This window comes from Hippopotamus amphibius, chromosome 3 (genome assembly GCF_030028045.1).
Source record: "Hippopotamus amphibius kiboko isolate mHipAmp2 chromosome 3, mHipAmp2.hap2, whole genome shotgun sequence".
NCBI classification, from domain to species: domain Eukaryota; kingdom Metazoa; phylum Chordata; class Mammalia; order Artiodactyla; family Hippopotamidae; genus Hippopotamus; species Hippopotamus amphibius.
The window spans coordinates 147,829,851-147,849,200 of record NC_080188.1 but is presented as its reverse complement, the minus strand read 5'-3'; the positions used below and the strand labels follow the sequence as shown (position 1 = coordinate 147,849,200).

Sequence of the window (19,350 nt, the reverse complement as noted above, 5' to 3'; positions counted from 1 at the left end):
CCATGCGCCCTGGGGCCCGCAGGCCACAACTAGAGAGAAAAACAAAACAAAGCAAAACTCTGCATTCCACAACTAGAGAGAAGCCCCTACACCACACAAAGAGCCTGCACCCAGCAACGAAAGATCCCACGTGCTGCAACGAAGACTCAACACAGCCAAATAAATAAGTAAATAAAATATTTTTAAAAAGAAGTTAAGTATTCTAGTTAAGTGAATATTTGTAAAATTAACATTCAAATATCACAACTTTTTAATCATTTTAAGTGGAAATATTTAATAATCTATTATAAATCCCCTGTCTCAGCATCCAGGGAGTACTGAATATAATTTATGCTTTTCTTAGGTTATTTGTTGAATTGAATTAAACCACTGTAGGGGAAGGGGTGGGGAGAACTAATATTCACTGAGTGGCTACTCTACCAAGAGCTGTGCTTTGTTATGATGGCTCATGTTATTTAACCCTTAGAGTGTTCCCAGCCCAGTTCTGAGTATTTCAAGGAAGATGCTGTGTTTTACCTGCCAGGTAGGCTTATGCACACAGAGATTAACCTGCCCAGTCTAGCAAACTGCAGGGCTGGAGTTTGAACCCAGCAGTCTGTCACTAGAGGTCATGCTTTTAGGTACTCTGCCACTAATGTAGACTTCACCACATTAGACATTATCATCCTCATTTTACAGATGTGGAAACTGAGGTTCAATGAATCAACTAACACTTAAAACCAGTTAGTAAGTGGCTGACGTTTCTTTTTCTTATTTCCCCCTCCTTTCTTTTCCTTTTCTAGAACTTTTTTGATTTTGGCTCAGGCAGGGCTTGCAATTGCCAGTCAACACAAACACTTCTTTCTTCTCTATTGGGTTCACTTGTCTGCGTTTTCCTTTCCTCAGGAAATATCTTCCATCCTCTTGAGGCAATATTTATTGCATGACTTTGCTATGCTACACCTGCTCTGAAATAATTTAGAGAAACATAGCACTGTGTTTTCAGTGTTTATATTCTAAAACAATTGACTACTTTTTTTCCCCAGAGAGATTGGAACAATTATCAGGTCATTAGGATGCTGCCCTAGTGAAGGAGAGCTACATGATCTGATTTTAGAGGTAAGTAGGGCTAAGAAAGTTCCATTCAGCAGACTGCGCAACTTCATCTTCTTGTAATTAAAAAAAAAAATCCTTACCTGAAGTAAAAAATGCCCTAAACTACCAAATGTGCTCAGTGAAGACATTAGGACAGCTATATGAATTAGCAAATCAATAGGATCTAAAAGAATTAATATCAGATCTTGAAGAAATGTTTATGGCCAAGTAATGCAATGGATCAAGTAAGGACCTCACTTTAGATATTGCACACTTTATAATTAGCTGAAGAAAGGCCAGTAGACATAGGGGACTGGCTATATGCAGAAGGAATATTGACAGATGAAAGGAATATAGTAAATAATGTCAGTTCAAAGGGAATAGAAACAGTAGAGACTACAGAATGTATTTGGGGAAATTAAACTTTTAGAAGCAGTAGTAAATAACTGATGATGTTGAATTTTGAAAATGCTTATTTGTAATAGTGTAGATGAGTTGCTGGAGGGAATTATCTCATAAAGCAGTGATGGAAAGCCCAAGACCAGAGAGCTTAATGCCCTGTTTGGTTTCCCAGAGAAGTGTCCGATCCAATTTTAAGTACAGCTTTCAATTCAACAAGGCAGAGGCCTGAAGGGGAAAAACAAACAAACAAAAAAACTACCTGGGCAACCCCAGAAGAATCTTTTCAGAATTGCTTATCTAGGTGTGTGGGTTTTGGTGGAGGCCAGGGATCAACAAAGAGGATAAGGAGAAAGGCAAGGAAGTGTAATTTGATTTATCTCCTTATTCCTTGCACAGTACTTGCTTGTTTAGTGTTACACAGAAGAGAAGGAATTGTGACTCTGGGTGAGTCACTTAACCTCTGTGAATATCAGTTTCTCCATAATAACACCTACTTCAGAGTCTGCTTCAAAGATAAATGAAATAATGTATAAGAAGCCATGTTTTGAATTCTAAAGCACAAGGAAGATTAGAAAGATGACTCTGTTGTTCCACATTAGCATTTTGATAACTAAAAAGAAGTACCAATTTTTCATTAGCATTTAAAAGTATTCAGTAAATCAGGAAATTGTTTTTCCATTTTGAGATCCAGTAAAACTGTTTTCACTGAGCAGAGGGGAAAAAAAATCTTACTTTCCTTCATTGGTTCTCACTATTTAAAAAAAGGTTTTGATCACTCCCCTAAAGTGATTATCGTCAAAGCTAGAACTTGTTAGGGAGAGCAAAGTTAGCACTGTGGAAGAGCTAGGAACTGGAAGATGAATTTACAGTGAAATCACAATTACTGTGTGTATTTGAATAGAGTAAGTGGAGCAGTAATGAAAAATGCCTCTGAAAGTGGGTAGAGGAGAAACTTTAGAGCCTAATTCTTTTGTGATTTGCTTGTATGTTTTAATCTGTCTACCAAATCCAGTCTACCACCTGTTTTTGTAAATAAAGTTTTATTGGAACACAGCTGGACTCATTTACTTATCTATTACCTATGGCTGTTAACTTACTACAAGAATGGAATTAAGAGACCATATGGTTTGCAAAGCTTAAAGGATCTGGCCCTTTACAGAAAAAGTTTGCCAACTCTTGATCTGTAGGTTTCTCTGGCAAAGTAGAACAAATACCACACCTAGTATCAGGAGATCTAGGTTCAAATCCCATAGCTACCACTTACAGCCATGTAGCCTTTGGGGAGCCACTTAATCTTTCAAAGGCTGGTTCCACATTTGCAAAAGGAATGCAACAATACCATAGTGTTTTTTGAGGCGTTAAATTTAATAACTGTGAGGAATCAGCTGTTACTTGGTGACCCCTCAGTGCATATTTGGGTTTGCTTGCTCTACCAGAATGCCCCCACAGGTTTGAACAGTTAACCACAGTGGGTGCTCAGGTCCCAATGTTTTATTTTGTCTTTGCTGTTTTCTTAGGTACATTGACACAACTTTTGAAAATTACAGATATGTAGACTAGTTATGGGACCAGTAGGGATCACTGAGCTATCTAAGCTCTCTAAATGTTTTTCTATACTTGTTCACAATACAGTTTATTCAAATTAAATTCTAGCAATATGCTTAAAAAGCTTTGGGTGTGACTATGCTTTTTAAAGTTTCCCAAATAATTGAGAGGAAAAAAGCACATAGATATTTGTATGTATCAAATACATTTAGAAAATCAAAGCTACATAATAGTAAACATCTAGGGGTAAATGTAATATTGCTAAATGCTCTGTAGTAGTTTCAGAACTGAAACGGTTTCTGCCTCATTTGCTCTGAAATGAAACAATGACTATGCTTTAAAATTATTTTATAAAAAATTGAAATCTGTGTGCAGTTCTCTGGTTGTCATTTACTTGAATTTTAGTGTAAATCTGATATTTCTCTTGAAATAGATCATTTAAAAAAATCACTCAGCATTGATCCCTCCACTTAATATTCTGTAGTTAGCCACTTGCCACAAAAAATCTCTGCCTGTTTGGAATATCACAGAACTCAGCAACTGTGAGAAAGGTTAATGAAAATTTTACCAACATATAGGTTACTAAACAATTCTTCCTTTAATATTAAGTTAGAGCCATCTAGGATCTTCATTGCGCAAGAGCTGGGAGGAGATAATGGCATTTTAGTACAAGTGGAAAGAACATTTAGATGTCTACATCCTTTAAAGTTCAAACCTAAGTGGAATTATGAGGAATTTAAAGTAATTACAAAGGAGAAGTAAAAGATGTTTGGAAAATAATACCAATGTTGGTGAGATTATTACATTGCACAGGGATTTAAAAAAAGGTCAATTCATCAGGATGGTCTACAAATCATAAATGTCTGTGTACCTAATAACAGAGCTTTAGTATATATGAAGCAAAAATGGACAGATTAGAGGGAGAAACATACAATTCCACAATCACAGATGAAGATTTCAGTAGCCATCTCTAAGTATTGTAATTGATAGAATAGCTACATAAAATATCAGCAAAGATAGAGAAGGTATGAACAACACCATCAACCATTCTGACCTAACTGATATTTATAGAACACTTGAAAGAAATACACGTTCTTTCAAGTGTACATGGAATGTTCATTAAGATAGATTAGGGACTTCCCTGGTGGTCCAGTGGTTAAGACTTCACCATCCAATGCAGGTGTTGCAGGTTTGATCTCTGGTCAGGGAGCTAAGAACCCACATGCCTTGTCGTCAAAAAACTAAAACATAAAACAGAAGCAGTATTGTAACAAATTCAATAAAGACTTCAAAAATGGTCCACAGCAGGAAAAAAAAAATCTGTTAAAAAAAAAAATACATTAAGTACTGTGCCACAAAACAAGTCTTAATAGATTTGTAAAAATTAAAATCATACAGGATATGTTTTATGATACCAAAAAAAAAAAAAAAAAAGGAATCAAGTAGAGAATAAGACCACTAGGAAATACTCAAATATTTGGAATTAGGCAACATACTTCTGAATAATTCATGAATTGAAGAAGAACTCACAAAGGGAATTAGAAAATATTTTGCCCTGGATAATAATGAAGATACAACTTGTGAAACTTTGTTGGATGCAGTTAACACAGCACTTAGAGGACAATTTACCACCTTAAGTGTTTATATTAGAAAAGGCAAAAAGATCTAAAAGTCATTATCTAAATTCTCATCTTAAGAAACTAGAAAAAGAAGAGCAACATAAACGCAATATAAATAGAAGGAAGAAAATTATAAACAGCAGAAATCAGTGAAATAGAAAATGAACAGAGAAAATCACTGAAAGCAAAATGCTAGTCTTTTCAAATACAGTTCATAAACTTATAGCTAAGGACATCAAGATACAAATTACTAATATCAAGATTAAAGGAAAACACAGGGAACTATACACAATAACCTGTAATAACCTATAATGGAGAAGAATATGAAAATCTACCTATCTATCTATCTATCTATCTATCTATCTATCTATCTATCATCTATCTATCTATCTAACCTATATATATCTGAATCAGTTTTCTATATACCTGAAACTAACATAACATTGTAAACAACTATATTTCAATAAAAATTTTAAAAAATTATCTTTCTGTTTAATTATAAAATTTCCCTTCCACCAATTCTTAATAGTCACTGATCCCTGTTTCTTGAAACAAAAATTAAAGAGTAACTTCTGTGTAAAAAAAAAAAGAGAATTAAAAAAAAGAAGATAAAGGAGGGGTTATCATTATCCTTCACACATTTTAAGAGGGTAATAAGGAGACATTATGAAAAACTTTATGCCAATAAATCTGGCAACTTAGATAAATGGACAGATTCCCTTAGAGACACAAATTACCAAAACTGATCCAAGAAAAACTGGAGAATTTGAGTAGTTGCATATCAATTACCAAAATTAAATTTATAATTAAAGTTTTTCCCACAAAGAAAACTAGAGATTCAGGTGACTTCACTGGTGAATTCTCTCAAACATTTATGGAAGTAGTGCCAATTTATACAAAATTTTTTTCTGAAAATATGATAGGAAAGAACACTTTTCCAACTCATTTTTTGAGGCTAGTATTACTCTGATACCAAAACCAGACAATCATATTACAAGAAAAGGAAACTATGTACCTTATTAACATAGATGCAAAAAATCCTTAATAAAAATTTGCCAAATCAATTTCAACAATATGTTAAAAATGATAATACATCATGAGCAAGTGGGGTTTATCCCAGAAATTTAAGGTCGGCTTAACATCAATCAATGTAATTTACTATATTAACAGAACAAAATAGATAAACCATATGATCATTTAAATAAATACAGAGAAATCATTGAAAATATTCAACACCCACTGAAGATAAAAATACCCAGCAAACCAAGAATAAAAGGGAACTTCTTAACTTGGCTAAGGGCAAGGCCAACATCTTACTCAGTGGTGAAAGCTCAATGCTTTCTACCTAAAATCAGGAATGTGTATGTTCATCACTCCTATTCATCCATCATTGTACTTGAAGTCTTAGCCAGTGCAACAAGGTAAGAAACAATATTAAAAAATATACAGTTTGGAAAATAAAAAGTAAAACTATATTTCAAACAACATAATTATTCATGTAGAAGATCCTAAGAAATTTACCAAAAAGCCATTAGCACTAGTATATAAATTTAGCAAGGTCACAGGCTACAAATTCAACATACAAATTTAATTATATTTTTATAAACTAGAAATTAACAGTTTGAAAAATGAAGTAAGCAATTCTAATTATAATAGCATTAAAAGGGAAATAATGAATAAATTTAACAGAGCAAGACTTATACACTGAAAACAGCAAACATTGTAGAGGGAAATTAAGATCTAAATGGATAGATATACATGTTTGTGAATTAGCTCAATACTTTTAAGATGGCACTTCTTCTCAGATTGATCTATAGATTCAAGACATTTTCAACCAAATCATAGCAAGCTTTTTTAAAGAAATTTACAAGCTGATTCTAAAATTTGAATGGAAAAGTGAAAGACCTAGAACAACCAAAATAGAAGGGGCAAAGTTGGACTTATTTTACCTCACTGCAAGATTTACATAAAGCTGCAGTAATCAAGACAGTGTTACATTTGTACACATATTGTGTGGTATTGTGCAGAGTGTGATATTGTGTACACTGGTCTGATTGTTGTGGCTAGAACTTCCAGTATTAAAAGCTGTGAGAGTGGGCATCCTTGTCTTGTTCCTGATCTTAGAAGAAATACTTTCAGCTTTTTTACCTTTGAGTATGATGTTGGCTGTGGGTTTGTCATATGTATCTCTTATGTTGAGGTATATTCCCTCTATACCCATTTTATTGAAAGTTTATATCATAAATGGATGTTGAATTTTGTCAGAAGCTTTTTTTCTGCATCTATTGAGATGATAATATGAGTTTTATTATTCAGTTTTTTAATATGGTGTATCACAGTGATTGATTTGCATATATTGAAGAATTCTTGCATTCCTGGGATAAACCCCACTTGATCATGGTGTATGATCCTTTTAATGTGCTGTTAATTTGGTTTGCTGACATTTTGTTGAAAATTTTTGCATCTATGTTCCTTCATGATATTGGCCTGTAATTTTCTCTTTTTGTGGTGTCTTTGTCTGGTTATGGTATTAGGGTGATGCTGGCCTCATAGGATGATTTTGGAAACATTCCTTTCTATTTTTTTTTTTTTTGGACTAATTTGAGAAGGGTAATTGTTAACCCCTCTTTAAATGTTTGGTAGAATTCACCCATGAACTTTTGTTTGTTGGGAGTTTTAAAATTACTGATTCAGTTTCATTACTGGTAATTGATCTATTCATATTTTCTATTTCTTCCTGATTCAGTCTTGGGAGATTGTATGTTTCTAGGAATTTATCCATTTTTTTCTAGATTGTTTTACTGCTATAAAATTGTAATCTCTCGTAATCATTTGTATTTCTGTGTGCAGTTGTAACTTCTCTTTCATTTTGGATTTTATTTATTTGGGCCCTCTCTTTTTTTCTTGAGTCTGATTAAGGGTTTAGTAATTTTGTTTGTTTTCTAAGAACCAGCTTTTAGTTTCATTGATCTTTTCTTTTTTTTCTTTTTTTTTTTTTTAGTTTCTATTTTGTTTATTTCTGCTCTGCTCTTTATGATTTCGTTCCTTCTACTAACTTTCAGTTTTGTTTGTTATTCTTTCTCTAGTTGCTTTAGGTGTAAGGTTAGGTTGTTTATTTGAGATTTTCCTTGCTTCCTGAGGTGAGTGTGTATCACTATAAACTTACCTCTTAGAACTGCTTTTGCTGTGTCCCATGGGTTTTGGATCATCATGTTTTCACTTTCATTTATCTCTGTATATCTTTTTATTTCTGCTTTGATTTATTCAGTGATCCACTGGTTGTTTATTAGCATATTGTTTAACCTCCACGAGTTTGTGGTTTTTGCAGTTTTTTTCTTAAAATTGATTTCTAGCCTCATGGCATTTTTTTTTTTAATTTATTTTTTATTTATTGACTGCATTGGTTCTTTGTTGCTGCATACAGGCTTTCTCTAGTTGTGGCGAATGGGGGTTACTCTTTGTTGCAGTGTGTGGGCTTCTCACTGCAGTGGCTTCTCTTGTGTGACATGGTCTCTAGGCAAGTGGGGTTCAGTAGTTGTGGAGTGTGGGCTCAGTAGTTGTGGCTTGTGGGCTGTAGAGTGCAGGCTCAGTAGTTGTGGCACATGGGCTTAGTTGCTCCATGGCATGTGGGATCTTCCCAGACCAGGGCTCAAACCCATGTCCCCTGCATTGGTAGGTAGATTCTTAACCACTGTGCTACCAGGGAAGACCATAGCCTCATAGCATTGTTGTTGGAAAAAATGCTTGATATGATTTTAATTTTCTTAAATTTACCAAGGCTTGTTTTGTGGCAAAGCATGTGATCTATCCTGGAGAATGTTCCGTGTGCACTTGAAAAGAATTCAATCTGCTGCTTTTGGGTGGAATGCTCTATAAATATCATTTAAGTCCATTTGGGCTAATGTGTTATTTAAGGTCAGTATTTCCTAATTGATTTCCTGTCTAGATGATCTGTCCATTGATGAGAGTGGGGTGTTAATGTCCCCTACTATTATTGTATTACTGTTGATTTCTCTTTTTATGCCTGTTAATATTTGCTTTATGTATTTAGGTGCTTTATGTGTTTGGTGCATATATATTGGTTTGGCAAAAAAGTGCCTTTGTTGTTTTTTATTTTTTTTTCCCAGATCTTTATTGGAGTATATAATTGCTTTACACTGTTGTGCCAGTTTTTGCTGTACAACACAGTGAATCAGCTGTATTTATACATATATCCCCAAATCCCCTCCCTCCCATGACTCCTTCCCACCCTCCCTATCCCACCCCTCTAGGTCATCACCAATCATTGAGTTGATCTCCCTGTGTTATACAGCAGCTTCCCACTAGCCATCTGTTTTACATTTGGTAGTGTATATATGTCAGTGCTACTCTCTCACTTTGTCCCAGCTTCCCCTCCCCACCCCTGATGTCCTCAAGTCCATCTCTACATCTGCATCTTTATTTTTGCCCTGTCACTGGGTTGATCAGTACCATTTTTTTTTTTTTTTAAGATTCCGTATATATGAGTTAGCATATGGTATTTGTCATTCTCTTTCTGACTTACTTCACTCTGTGTGACAGATTCTAGGTCCATTTACCTCGTTACAAATAACTCAATTTCGTTCAATGTATGGCTGAGTAATATTCCATTGTATATATGTGCCACATCTTCTTTATCCATTCATCTATCCATGGTCATTTAGGTTGCTTCCATGTCCTGGGTATTGTAAATAGTGCTGCAGTGAACAATGTGATGCATTTGTCTTTTTGAATTATGATTTTCTCAGGTTATATGCCCAGGAGTGGGATTACTGGGTCACATGGTAGTTCTATTTTTAGTTTTTAAAGGAACCTCCATACTATTTTCCATAGTGACTATACCAATTTATATTCCCACCAACAGTGCACCCTCTCCAGCATTTATTGTTTCTAGATTTTTCGATGATGGCCATTCTGACTGATGTGAGGTGATACCTCATTGGTGGTTTTGATTTGCATTTCTCTGATAATTAGTGATGTTGAACATCTTTTCATGTGTTTGTTGGCCATCTGCATGTGCTTCTTTGGAGAAATGTCTGTTTAGGTCTTCCGCCTATTTTTGGACAGGGTTGTTCTTTTTTTATATTGAGCTGCATGAACTGTTTGCATATTTTGGAGATTAATCCTTTGTCGGTTGCTTCATTTGCAAATATTTTCTCCCATTCTGAGGATTGTCTTTTGTCTTGTTTATGGTTTCCTTTGCTGTGCAAAAACTTTTAAGTTTCATTAGGTCCCATTTGTTTTTTTTGTTTTTATTTCCATTACCCTAGGAGGTGGGTCAAAAAGGATCTTGCTTTGGTTTATGTCATAGAGTGTTCTGCCTATATTTTCCTCTAAGAATTTTATAGTGTCTGGCCTTATATTTAGGTCTTTGATCCATTTTGAGTTTTTGTGTATGGTTTTAGGGAGTGTTCTAATTTCATTCTTTTACATGTACCTGTCCAATTTTCCCAGCACCACTTATTAAAGAGGCTGTCTTTTCTGCATTGTATATTCTTGCCTCCTTTATCAAAGATAAGGTGACCATATGTATGTGGGTTTGTCTCTGGGCTTTCTATCCTGTTCCATTGATCTATATTTCTGTTTCTGTGCCAGTACCATACTGTCTTGATTACTGTAGCTTTGTGGTATAGTCTGAAGTCAGGGAGCCTGATTCCTCCAGCTCCGTTTTTCTTTCTCAAGATTGCTTTGGCTATTTGGCATCTTTTGTGTTTCCATATAAATTGTTTAATTTTTTCATTCTAATTCTGTGAAAAATGCATTGGTAATTTGATAAGGATTGCACTGAATCTGTAAATTGCTTTGGGTAGTATAGTCATTTTCACTATGTTGATTCTTCCAATCCAAGAACATGGTATGTCCCTCCATCTGTTTGTGTGGTCTTTGATTTCTTTCATCAGTGTCTTATCGTTTTCTGCATACAGGTCTTTTGCCTCCTTAGGCAGGTTTATTCCTCGGTATTTTATTCTTTTCGTTGCTGTGGTAAATGGGAGTGTTTCTTTAATTTCTCTTTCTGCTCTTTCATTGTTAGTGTATAGGAATGCAAGAGATTTCTGTGCATTAATTTTGTATCTTGCTGCTTTACTAAATTCATCAATTAGTGTTAGCAGTTTTCTGGTAGAGTCTTTAGGGTTTTCTATGTATAATATCATGTCATCTGCAAAGAGTGACAATTTTACTTCTTCTTTTCCAATTTGGATTCCTTTTATTTCATTTTCTTCTCTGATTGCTGTGGCTAAAACTTCCAAAACTATGTTGAATAATAGTGGTAAGAGTGGACACCCTTGTCTTGTTTCTGTCCTTAGAGAGAATGCTTTGAGTTTTTCACCACTGAGAATGATGTTGGCTGTTAGTTTGTCATATATGGCTTTTATTATGTTGAGGTAACTTCCTTCTATGCCCACTTTCGGGAGAGTGTTTATCATAAACGGATGTTGAATTTTATCAAAAGCTTTTTCTGCATCTGTTGAGATGATCATATGGTTTTTATCCTTCAGTTTGTTGATATGATGTATCACATCGATTGATTTGCATATATTGAAGAATCCTTGCATTCCAGGGATAAACCCCACTTGATCATGATGTATGATCTTTTTAATGTGCTGTTGGAGTCTGTTTGCTAGTATATTGTTGTGGATTTTTGCATCTATACTCATCAGTGATATTGGCCTATAATTTTCTTTTTTTGTGACATCTTTGTCTGGTTTTGATATCAGGGTGATGGTAGCCTTGTGGGATGAGTTTGGGAGTGTTCCTCCTTCTGCTATATTTTGGAAGAGTTTGAGAAGGATAGGTGTTAGCTCTTCTCTAAATGTTTGATAGCATTCACCTGTGAATCCATCTGGCCCTGAGCTTTTGTTCTTTGGAAGATTTTTAATCACAGTTTCAATTTCAGTGCTTGTGATTGGTCTGATCATATTTTCTATTTCTGTCTGGTTCAGTCTTGGAAGGTTGTACTTTTCTAAGAATTTGTCCATTTCTTCCAGATTGTCCATTTTATTGGCATATAGTTACTTGTAGCTGTCTCTCACAATCTTTTGTATTTCTGCGGCGTCGGTTGTTACTTCTCCTTTTTCTGATTTTGTTGATATGAGTCTTCTCCCTTTTTTCCTGATGAGTCTCACTAATGATTTGTCAATTTTATTTATCTTCTCAAAGAAGCAGCTTTTAGTTTTATTGAGCTTTGCTATTGTTTCCTTCATTTCTTTTCATTTATTTCTGCTCTGATCTTTATGATTTCTTTCCTTCTGCTAACTTTGGTTGTTTTGTTGTTGTTGTTGTTGTTCTTGTTCTTCTTTCTCTAATTGCTTCAGGTGTAAGGTTAGGTTGTTTATTCAAAAATTTTCTTGTTTCTTGAGGTAGGATTGTATTGCTGTGAACTTCCCTATTAGAACTGCTTTTGCTGCATCCCATAGGTTTTTGGTCATCATGTTTTCATTGTCATTTGTTTCTAGGTATTTTTTGATTTCCTTTTTGATTTCTTCAGTGATCTCTTGGATATTTAGCAGCTTGTTGTTTAGCCTCCATGTGTTTGTATTTTTTACAGTTTTTTCCCTGTAATTGATATCTAGTCTCATAGAATTGTGGTCAGAAAAGATGCTTGATATGATTTCAATTTTCTTAAATTTATTGAGGCTTGATTTGTGACCCAAGATGTGATCTCTCCTGGAGAATGTTCCATGTGCACTTGAGAAGAAAGTGTATTCTTTTATTTTGGATGGAATGTCCTATAAATATTGATTAAGTCCATCTGATCGAATGTGTCATTAATTAGTTAATTAATTAGCTGCACTGGGTCTTCGTTGCTGCACACAGGCTTTCTCTAATTGTGGTCAGTGGGGGGTTACTCTTCATGGCAATATGCGGGCTTCTCATTGCGGTGGCTTCTCTTGTTGCAGAGCATGGGCTCTAGGCACGCAGGCTTCAGTAGTTGTGGCACGTGGGCTCAATAGTTGTGGCTCACAGGCTCTAGAGTTCAGGCTTAGTAGTTGTGGCATACAGGCTTAGTTACTCCGCAGCATGTGGGATCTTCCCAGACCAGGGCTCAAACCTGTGGATCCTTAACCACTGCACCACCAGAGAAGTCCCTAATGTGTCATTTAGAGCTTGTGTTTAATTTCTGTTTGGATGATCTGTCCATTGGTGTAAGTGGGATGTTAAAGTCCCCTACTATTATTGTGTTACTGTTGATTTCCCCTTTTGGGGCTGTTAGCATTTGCCTTATGTATTGAGGTGCTCCTATGTTGGGTGCATAGATATTTACAATTGTTATATCTTATTCTTGGATTGAGTGCTTTATCATTATGTAGTGTCCCTCCTTGTCTCTTGTAATAGTCATTGTTTCAATGTCTATTTTGTCTGATATGAGTATTGCTGCCCTAGCTTTCTTTTGACTTCCATTTGCATGGAATATCTTTTTCCATCCCCTCACTTTCAGCCTGTGTGTGTCCTTAGTTCTGAAGTGTGCTTCTTGTAGACAGCATATATATGGGTCTTGTTTTCATATCCATTCAGTCAGTCTGTGTCTTTTGGTTGGAGCATTTAATGCATTCACATTTAAGGTAATTATCGATGTGTATGTGCCTATTAACATTTTCTTAATTGTTTTGGGTTTGTTTTTGTAGGTCTTTTCCTTCTCTTGTGTTTTCCTGCCAAAAGAAGTTCCTTTAGCATTTGTTGTAAAGCTGATCTGGCGGTGCTGAATTCTCTTAACTTTTGCATGTCTGTAAAGCTTTTGATTTGTCCATCAATCTCTGAATGAGATCCTTGCTGGATAATCTTTTTTTGTAAGTTTTCTCCTTTCATCACTTTAAATATATCCTGCTGCTCCATTCTGGCCTGCAGAGTTTCTGCTGAAAGATCAGCTGTTAACCTTATGGGGATTCCCTTGTATGTTATTTGTTGCTTTTCCCTTGCTGCTTTTAATATTTTTTCTTTGTATTTAATTTTTGATAGTTTGAGTAATGTGTGCCTTGGCATGTTTTTCTTTGGGTTTATCCTGTATGGGACTCTCTGTGCTTCCTGGACTTGATTGACTGTTTCTTTTCCCATATTAAAGAAGTTTTTGACTGTAATCTCTTCAAATATTTCCTCAGACCCTTCCTTTTTCTCTTATTCTTCTAGGACCCCTATAATTTGAATGTTAGTGCTTTTAATGTTGTCCCAGAGGTCTCTGAGACTGTCTTCAATTCTTTTCATTCTTTTTTCTTTATTGTGCTCTGTGACAGTTACTTCCACCATTCTATCTTCCATGTCACTTATTCATTCTTCTGTCTCAGTTATTCTGCTATTGATTCCTTATAGAGTATTTTTTTAAACATTTTATTTATTTATTTATTATTTTTTGGCTGCATCCATACTTTATCTAATTTTAAAAAACTAACATTTTAAGAAGGCAATCCTGTCACATACTGTAACATGGGTGAAACAGATATTATGATACATGAAAATACTAGGCACAAAAAAGACAAAGAGTCAAACTCTTAGAAAGAGAAAGTCTGTTGTTGAAGATACATAGAGAGTTTGAATAAAATTGCTTCATAAAATATGAAAATAAAGAGTGATTTTTTAATTTAACATGTTGTTATAAATGTGATTTTAAATGTATCTGTGGAGCTAATAAAGTTTATTCAGTATTTGGATATTTATTGTGCTAACAAAATCTTAACCAAATCTCAATCCAGGATAGAGCTTTTCCTCCAATCTTATTGCAACACAATTTTAAACAATTGCTTTTGATGTAAATGGGTAGGAGATTACCTTAATAGGGACAATTGCTTAGCACTTACTGCCTCCGTCAAATAGGAGAGGGGTCTACTGAGGGTAGGGAGGGACACTCAATGGCTTGGTGGAGAGAAACTGAAACTGAAGGGTGTGAAACAATGTGTAGCTGGAGCCCCTTACCTTCCCCACCCCGCCAACCCTGGCCTGAGGATAAAATGGGGAAGTTAATGGCTTGGCAGCCACTGACACCCCCATCTCTTCGAATTATAAACTTACAGTTGGAAGGGACCTTATTGATTACATGGTTTAGCCACCTGTTGATTCTCAGGATCTCTGATAGTCCAGCCGAAAGATGATTCAGTCTTTTTTGATAGTTCCAGCGATAAGAAAAGGACTTATAACCCAAAAGAAGTATATATCCCCATTTTTACACAACAGCCTCTGGAATGTTTGGCATAAATAATTTTACTAAAGTAGGTAGGTTTAAGATTTTTTTTATTTGTAAAGATAATATAATTGGCAAATGCCAATGGATTTTTGTTATTATTTTATTCTATCCAAAGTAGAGAAATATTTTCTAAATTGTAATTGTGTTTTGGTTTTGAAACATGATTTGTGTCAAAATTTGTATATGTGGTATTCAAGTCTAACTTGAAATATCTCATTGTTATATTTTTTACTACAAATAGTTAAAAAATTAATATGTATATCTTATTTGGTGACCTGGAACTAGATGAAATGTAGGTGCTTTATAAACCATCTTAACTATTGGTATTATCTTGCTTTCATGAAGCATGAAATAGTTCAGTTTTTTGACTGATTGTATGTCACTGGGGAGAAATGAATTTGCACTGTGTTTTATTGCACCTATTCACTGAGTTCAGCATTAAAATAAATAATGCTTTAAAGAAAAAATAGATGGCCTAATGATTTCACTGTGAGAATGGGAGAAAGAACTCTGGGCTGTGATCCCATCAGAACACCTGACTGACTTTGAGGACCAAGATAGGCACTTCACCTCTCTGTGCCCAAATTTCCTCAGATTCAAAACAGATTAAGAAAATTGACTTTTACCAAAGTAGAGTGAGAAACAGTATTTGCCTCATGCTTTGAAACTTACATATTTTTTGAGACTTCTCTATATTCGGCATGAGGATACAGAGAAACTATGGAATGTCTGAAGGCACTGTGCTAGCCTTTAGGAGGTGGGCTCCTTTGTGTGGAAAGGAAGCAGTGTATTTTCTTCAGGTTGCTTCTGCCGCCATTGTTCTTTGGAGGAGGAGAAGCCAGGTGTATTGGGGTGGACACCTGCTGGCAGGCTATTAAGATGAATTCACCATAAATGGTACTTGAAGGCTAAGCTGGGGCTCTTCCTGCAAAAAGGTTTTATTTCCTTTGCATCCATAAATGCTACTGAGGTTACTTTCTAATTATTACCTCATTTCAAGAACATTAGCCTTTCTCTTAGATGAAACAGACTAGATTATAACCTACTTTGCCTCATTCATGTTTACAGTAACAAGATATATTGGTTTTGTTTGTTTTTCTCTTTTGAAGAGGAGGGAGGTGTTTGGTGGCTGTCTTTTAATGTCCCTCTCCTATCACTCCAAGAAGCATGAAGGGGAACAGGAGAGGTGGAGACATCACTGCTGCTAATCCACATACCCTGTCCTTTAGGCAGGGGTCCAGGGGCGAGGGACAAGGTATTGGATATGCCTAGCAGTTTAGTACACTCACATCACATTCCATGTGACATTTTACAGATAGGAGGCAAGATCAGAGTTCTGTAAAAACAGTCAGGTCCATATGGTTGGTCAAGGAGGATGTGTCTAAAATTTTAGCACCAGAGATTGATTATTTTAGGAGGAGGTGTCATTTTATGATATGTAACCAGAAGTGTGTACACTATTGATTAAAATAATAATAATCATAATAATTCAAGGTTCACAAAGCATCTTTATGTCATATCTCATGTAAGCTTCACAACAATGTATATATGTGTGTATATAAAATTTGCTAGAGCTGCTGTAACAACATACCACAAACAGTGGCTTAAACAACAGAAATTTATTGTCTCAGTTCTGGAGGTTAGAAGCACAGAATTATGGTGTTGGCAGCATTGGTTCCTTCTGTTGGCTATGAGAGAAGGGTCTGTCCCAGGCCTTTCTCCTTGGCTTGTAGATGGCTTGTCTTCATGTTCACATGGTATTCTTCCTGTGTGCATGTCTCTGTGTCCAAATTTCTCCTTGTTATAAGGACACCAGTCATATTGGATTAGGGCCCACCCTAATGACCTCATGTTAACTTGATTACCTCAGTGAGTACCCTCTCTCCAAATAAGTCACATTCTGTGGTACTGGGGGTTAGGACTCCAACAAATGAATTTTGGGAAGACACAGCTCAATCCATAACTCTCTCTATATATGTATATATACAGTATACTATAAAGTATGGTTCAACATTTGATTATTTCTATTAAATCTTAAAGGCATTTTAATATATGGATTTAAATAATCATTGAGCCATCATTGCATAACAGTTCTAGAAAGGAATGTTTTTGTCCTGTCTTACTCACGGCCTCATAAAGTTAACTAGTTTGTCCTGCACCAGAATAATAGAACCATCATTTACCCTCCTACTACCCATCCATTTCCAGATTGCCAGAAGTGGTGTTCTACCCTACTTTCTTGTTTTTCTTTTATGATAGAGGAATGTAGCAGATTTTTTTAAATGCCTTTTATTTTTTATTTATTTTTTTAAAACAACTTATTTATTTTATTTTTGTTTTTTTGGCCACACTGCACAGCTTGTAAGATCTTAGTTTCCCAACCAGGGATTGAACCTGGGCCCTCAGCAGTGAGAGCATGGAGTCCTAACCAATGGACTGCCAGGGAATTCCCTAAAATACCTTTTGGAAAACCAATGGAATACAAGTAAAGCATGGAGTTTAGTAAATATAATGTGTCAATTATGGTGCATTAGTTGTGACAACGAACCAAGTATAGTTGTCCCATGGTAATATAAGGGTAGACAGTAGAGGAAACTGGGGCAGGGAAGGGAGGCTACAATATATGAGAACTCTCTACTATCTTTACAACTTTCCTGTAAATCTAAAACTATTCTAAAATAAGTTTATTTAAATAATAAAAGACTTTTTATAATATAAAGTAGTATATAGTATAGTTCATATATATAGTTCATTAATACTGTACTTAGAAATATCGTATAATTGTATTGTTTTTATGCCATTGCTTGTACATCTTCTAGTACAAAAGAACAGGTTAGATGTGACCTCTAGAGGACAGTGTTGAGTCATAGAAAGATTTTTCACAGTATGCCCAAGTTGAAGATGGACTTACATATTTTTCTTCTTACTTTTTAACCCCAAGGCCCCTGTTTGTTTGTTATCCTTCTTTAAAAAAAAAAAAAAAGAAGAAAGAAAGAAAGAAAGTTAAGGGAAATGTATGCCTCTCCTGCTATGCTGATTGATTGGAGATTTGCTTTAGCTTATTATTTTTGTGCAGTTTTGGAGCTACACAGACCTGTCAGGCCAGAATGATCTGCAGCATTTTCTCCCATGTTCAGAGCACCAAGGGCTTGTAGAAGTTGTGCAGGAGCGTGGCGGTGGGGGGAGGCATTATGAGGGACATAGTATGTGTTTGTGAACTCTCACGTGATGGAGAGAGTGCTATAGAGTTGAACCCCCTTTGGAAAAACTAAAAGTAGTTTGTAGATTGATGAGGATGTTCATAAAATAAGGAGGATTTTTGATATTTCAAGGTCAAGACCGTTTGCTCTGCAGTGGTTTGTTGAGGGTGAGGGGAAAGGGAAGCAAATCATTGCTGTAGCTTCTGGAACAGATTTCTGGATTAATCAGAATAGAAATTCAGCATTTTAATTTAAAAAATTAACCCTCCTAAGGCAGTCTCATGAGATGGCATTTTATTTTTAAGAAGCTTGTGGGGTTGGGAGTTACAGAGTGCTACTCAAGCACATCAGAGCCATACGAACGTTAATTTGCAAAATGCTTGCCTTGGATCTAGAGGCAGCTGAAAACAATTGTTCATGTATTGATGGGCCTAGAAATTCTGAAATACGTCATTCTGTCATGAGATGGATGACTTTTTTGCTGATAGTGGAGTCACATACTAGGTGAGAATCTAGTATAAACATTAAAAAATAGTTGTCACTTGATGACAGTGTGTTCCACTTAGCAGCACCTATAGATTTCTTATTTTTTGCTCAAAGAATACATCTTTTAAAATCTCCACTGTTGAACTGGGATGTGTGAGGCTTTTAATAGAATTTTTGAAAGGGAGTGGAAAATTTACAGCTTCTCCTAAATAGCATGACATGAAAGTTAAAATCAATAGCATATTGTTAGCCACACGATCCAAAGTTGAACCTTGTGGGCATGAGTCTTTCTCATTCTCATCCAATGGGGCTAGGTACCAAAAATTCTTTCTTAGGTGTTGTCTTCTCTTAGTTAGTGGTGATATAACAAAGTCCCATAGACCTTCTGGTTATTTAATAAATATTACAATGGTTTGATAGATATTTTGGTCCTTGAGGTTGAGATTGGTCCCCCAACCTGATCTCTTTCTTACCCAGTGTTCCTTATCTCAGGGAAAAGCATTACTCCAACCCATTTGTGCAAGTCAGAATCCTGGGAGTTGTCCTTGACTCCTCTCTTTCTTATCCTTGTACATAATAGATACAGCACCCAGTTTTATTGGTTTTACTTCTTTAATATTTCTTGAAAGCACCCGCTTCTCTCTCCATGGCCACCACTCTAATCCAAGCCCTTATCCAAGCAGAAGCTGCCTCACTGCAACCAGTGTGATCTTTCAATTACATATCTATGAGACCTTCAGTGATTTAGGGTAACAGTGTCTTAGGAAAACAACCAAAGTCACTTTCATGGATGGTAACGCCCTGCAAAGTCTGGTCCCAGTTTCTCTCTCCAACT

At 35.6% G+C, this 19,350-nt stretch overlaps 1 protein-coding gene across 6 annotated transcripts in view; it reads left to right on the top strand.

The window, feature by feature from the left end:
• Positions 1 to 19,350, top strand: part of EFCAB2 (EF-hand calcium binding domain 2) — a 117,736-nt gene that overhangs the window by 86,812 nt on the left and 11,574 nt on the right. For all 6 annotated transcript variants that reach the window (XM_057729662.1, XM_057729661.1, XM_057729665.1 and 3 more), the window contains one exon: positions 1,026 to 1,098. In XM_057729662.1, the coding sequence (XP_057585645.1) occupies positions 1,026 to 1,098 (73 nt within the window). The remainder of the gene's footprint in view (positions 1 to 1,025; positions 1,099 to 19,350) is intronic.